Raw genomic sequence first — 4,715 nt, 5'->3', positions numbered from 1 at the left:
GTTTTCTGGATTATTTAAACCTACAAACCAACCATAGACTGTCATGTGTCCTAGTCACACCTGTGGCACAACGAGCTGTGTACCACCATGCCCTATCACAATCCAACCCTTACTATTTTACGTAGTGACAGCTCCTAGTAAGGTATTAAATCTGAGCCAATAAACCTACATCTTCATTTCAGACTAAGGTTAATAAACAATTTCAAATGTAATTACTTAAAAGTATGTGAATAAGGTATAAGGTAATCCATTCTAACTGCAATTTCAACTAATTAGGGTTATGGTTGTATGGACTATTTGCTAACCCAGTTACTACAAATTTGCATTATAATTTGGTTTCCACAGTATTATCGTATCATTCATAATAAAGTACAAAAAGTTAGGTTTACCCATTTAATTGTTTTTCAAACCAACCACACAAAGTATAAAATTTGTAAGGATGTTCTAACCCATTACCATATAAACTCACTAACTACAAAGGGGCAACTGTTGGCTGAAATTTTACTTTAAACTGACTTTACCAAGTGATCTGCTAAGTATCTGTCAAATATGATGATCTTTCAGCAGAGAACACGATACGTGCTTTCCTACTATGAATACACTAAATTTTTGATCAAAGAAAGGCTATTTCTACTTTTATATAACATTAAAGATCATTAAACCATACTCTAATGTCAAACAACACTAATTACACCTGACTTCCAGAAAGTGAGATTACTAGCTAAAGGAGATCCGAACTATTAGGAGCTATTTCTTGAAGAGTTCAATCAAATTTATGTTTCAAAAAAGTTTTTTTATTTAGGCAAAACTGTGTAACAGACTGACTACAAAATATCTTTTATTTTTAACCCAACTTGTTAAGGGGGCAGATAAAGACTTTGGCAAATTTGATTAACAGGACAAAATGTGTTATACAAACTGAATAATTTATTGCTGGTCTGAGGCTTGCCTTGTTTTACACTTAGGTAGAATTTACATCATTTCCACAAATAGCAGTTATCAACATTTGTAGGAATTTAATAGTGACCTATTCAATAAGGCAATCATCTTGGTAGCAAACTTATTTAAATCTTACATAACTCAAGCTTTATAAAAAGCCAACATAATTGAAAATTGGGTTCTCCCTCTAAAGCCTTAAGTATTCAAAGCTTGAAACGGTTAATTTAAAAATAAGCAAACAAAACAAAGAACCCTACAGCAGATCCTGCTGAAATACTTAAAAAAAAAAAAAATCTAAGTGAGCTTAATCTTTACAAAAGTTATTTTAGCTCAAAAGCTATAAAATCAAAGTTATCTTAATTCTACAAAGAATGGAGAGGGTCTTTGACTTCGTGCCACCATTTCCTTAGAACCTCATCTTTTTCATCAAATTTGGCCATAAATCAAATTTGTGTATGCCCCGTTTTCAAGAGATTCCTCTTGCAGAAGAGGCCAAGTATAAACATGGAAGAGTAACTGCCTAAGCAAGTAGGAAAGTGTTCCATAATAGTGTGCAAAGAACACAGAGTTTTGGGTTAATCTCTGGAACTCGATCTGGACCTTGATCTTGACTTTGAGTGAGATCTAGAATGGGATCTTGAAGCAGCTTTTTCTTTTTTTGGTGGAGGGGACACAGAACGAGCTTTTGAAGGTGGAACAGGTAGGGGTGAATTGGAATGAGACTGGCTCCTTGATCTGGATTTCGACTTTATATCACCTTTTCCATTTTCTTTTGGGGAACGGGATCGAGACCTGCTTCGAGATTTCTCATACTCTTCCTTAGATCTACTTCGAGTATGTGAACGGGAGCCCCGATCAGACTTGGGCTTGGATTTGCTCTTTGACCTAGATTTCCTGCCTTTTGACCGAGAACGTGATCGACCTTTGCTCCGTGACCTGGAACTGAACAAGAAAAGCCAGATTTTTTTCAATAGCTTGTCAAAACATACATGTGTTCCATGAAAAAATACAGTAGTAAAAAAAAAAAAAAAAAAAAAAAAAAAGACCCAATACCACATTATTTACCGGGAGCGACTTTTTGAGATACTTCGAGATCTACTGCGGCTGCTCCTGCGACTCCTACTTCGTGACCTTCTTCTGGACCGTGACCTGTAACACAAAACACAATCAAATCTTCATTTCAATACAACAAGAATATTTGTGCCATTTAGCGAAAACAAGACAAACCAAAAAAGAATACACTTGCTTACTACAAAATTAAATCCATCATCAAAACATCTGGAAAGGAATCCAATAATGCACAAGAAGAAAATAGGAGCTTGCTTAAGTTCAACTACCCAACAACTGGAATTACTCAATTATTATTTTTGGTTGGCAAATATTGTTTCCTCCCCTCTCCATGTTCTTCAACAAGTTACCTAGAACGGCTTCCAGAATAAGATCGCCTATGGCTAGTTCGTGGCTTATCTTCAATAAGCCTAATATTTCTGCCATTTATTTCTGTACCATCCAGTTTATCCAAAGCACGCTTCATGTCAGAGTAGGAGCGAAACTCAATTACACCCTCATTTGTGCGTTCCTTGTGAGCATCCGCATAGGTCACTTCACCTGCTTGTCGCATAAAATCCTAAAACAGCAACAACACTGGTTAGACTCAGAAATCTAATGAAAAATGTTTACATACTGTACTTGGTTCTCAAGAATGAAAGTATGAAACAAGTCTACCTTTTAAGCACTAGTTATTTTTATCTCAAATTATAGCACATACCTTTAAATCCTGCCAACTGCAACGACTAGAAAGATTTTCTACAATAAGCCTGTATTCTGTACGAACAGGTGGTCCATATTTGTCTCTGCCAGAAGTTCTCCGACTGCTGTATCCACCTCCACCACCTTTATCACATGATGGAACAATTAGATGCATTGTAATGACACGGATGCATAATGTTTTTGAAAGTTAGTACAAACATATCAACTTTTATTTACTGGAGTAGGACTTTGCTATTATATTGCTAAACCTTTGACACATTTGTGATTTGCCATAAATTAAATTAAGGGCAAGTCAAATAGACTAAATCCAACTAAACCTCTCCTACAATCTGTTAGAGAGTGACTGCTCCTTTATTCAATTTACCTCGCTAAGTTTTATTTTACAGAACATTGTAAAATATAAAACTTAACTGATTACATGCATTTCTACATTTTACAAAAATGTTTACTAGTTACACTAAGTACTTACATCACAGTGTGAGGTTTTTGGTGGTGGTTTGGCCACAAAACACGCAAGGTAACAGTCACCTAGTTCAGATTAACCAGTTTTGTCTAACCCTTGGAATCCTCACCATCACCCTGCGTCTAATGGCAAAAGGCTGCTGTCGTCATGGCTTCCGGTAAGGTCAGCCAAAGGGTCATAGGGCAAGGGTCACACAATGTATGGAAAAGCCAAGGCCAATCAGGAAAGGCAGTCATCTTAGCCTCAGTGGACACAGCCTCAGCCCCATTGGTCACTTTCAAATTGAAACATCAAGGACTTGTTAAAAAGTTTGAATTCAACATGCAACAATTTCAACATCAAACATTTAACATAACCAAAAATCCCCCCACCTCCTCCCAATAACATGCCCCAACTAGTTCAAATACAGCATAAAGCTTATTTAAGTCTACTTTGTGGTACAATACCACATTACTTTAATATAATACTTTCTTTGGCCCCGCCAATTTTAGTAACTAATGCCTATATTTTCAGCTCCTCCCCCTTTTCCCGTCCCCTACCCCACCTCCACCCCAGCCTGCCCTCAAACTTTCACATTTCTAGCTAATGCACTGACAGGTAAGCAAGGGATATATAACAAATACAGCCAACCCTCACTTCCTCCGTGGGCAGAACCCACGACAGTGCAGACAAGGGCCCATCAGAAGCCACTCCCCTCCCAACTAGGTAATAAATCAAAACCAAACACCCAGCCCCAATCCCCGCGCTCCGGCGTCCCGTGGCTGGCCCGAGCAGGCGTGAAGGCAGCGGGGTCCGGGGACACCCGACTCTAACGACCCCCGGCCCCCACGTCTGCCCGGGTTGGGAGGCCCCACCCCACCCACCCTAATGCCTGCGCCCATCTCCCACGGTCCCCAAGGGCGCGGAGCGAGCTGGGGTGGGACTCACTGCGGCTTCCGTAGCTGTAGCCGTCGCGATCGCGGCGCGGCCCCCGGGCGTGCTCCACGATCACACGCTCGCCGCAGAGCTCCTTGCCGTTCAGCTCGTAAACGGCGTCGTCGGCGTCGCGGGAGTCCTCGAACTCCACGAAGCCGTACCTGGGGGCGGTACGAAGGCCGGGCACCGGCGGGGGCGTCGTTATGAAGGACTCACACAAAAAAGGAATGGACATTCCATGTTTGTGAACTGGAAAAGTTAATATTGTCAAAGGTGCCTGGGGGCGGTACGAGGGCCGGGCACCGGCGGGGGCGTCGTTAGCCGGGGACGCGCACGTACGCATCCCCGCGGCCTCCCGCGCGCACCCGTGGCGCCGCGCCGCCGCCATCTTAGAGGCCCTGCCACGCGGCGCCGCGGCCTTGGCCGTCTCTTCCCCCGGTTAGGTTCCGCAGCCGCCGCCGCCAGGCCCTAAGCGCTGGGCGCGGGCGCCCAGGCCGGACTCACCCATTTTTGAGGTCTACTTCGAGAAGGCGGCCGTAGCCACTGAAAAAGCGCTGAATGTCCTTCTCTCGGACATTGTAGCTCAGGCGCCCTATGTAGACGCGCGGCATGTCTTTGGCGGGCGGGG

General features: G+C 42.6%; 1 protein-coding gene across 1 annotated transcript; it reads right to left on the bottom strand.

The window, feature by feature from the left end:
• Positions 1 to 772: 772 nt before the first annotated feature.
• On the bottom strand, positions 773 to 4,705 carry SRSF6 (serine/arginine-rich splicing factor 6). Its single transcript, XM_008591890.1, has 6 exons — positions 4,592 to 4,705; positions 4,100 to 4,248; positions 2,708 to 2,832; positions 2,358 to 2,566; positions 2,005 to 2,088; positions 773 to 1,881 (listed from the first exon to the last, which is right to left on the bottom strand). The coding sequence occupies exons 1-6, from the start codon at positions 4,696 to 4,698 to the stop codon at positions 1,515 to 1,517; spliced, it is 1,041 nt and encodes a 346-aa protein (XP_008590112.1). The 5' UTR covers positions 4,699 to 4,705; the 3' UTR covers positions 773 to 1,514.
• Between the last annotated feature and the right edge of the window lie 10 nt (positions 4,706 to 4,715).

The sequence above is a fragment of the Galeopterus variegatus genome, unplaced genomic scaffold (assembly GCF_000696425.1).
Source record: "Galeopterus variegatus unplaced genomic scaffold, G_variegatus-3.0.2 Scaffold7377, whole genome shotgun sequence".
NCBI classification, from domain to species: domain Eukaryota; kingdom Metazoa; phylum Chordata; class Mammalia; order Dermoptera; family Cynocephalidae; genus Galeopterus; species Galeopterus variegatus.
This window is presented reverse-complemented; position numbering and strand designations above follow the sequence as displayed.

Excerpts from the sequence above, each read along its gene's own strand:
- SRSF6 (XM_008591890.1), bottom strand. The coding sequence starts at position 4,698 with ATGCCGCGCGTCTACATAGGGCGCCTGAGCTACAATGTCCGAGAGAAG. Across the intron at positions 4,249-4,591 it reads GAAGTAGACCTCAAAAATGG|GTACGGCTTCGTGGAGTTCG; the intron begins GTGAGTCCGGCC and ends TACCGCCCCCAG. Across the intron at positions 2,833-4,099 it reads CTACAGCTACGGAAGCCGCA|GTGGTGGAGGTGGATACAGC; the intron begins GTGAGTCCCACC and ends CATGTGATAAAG.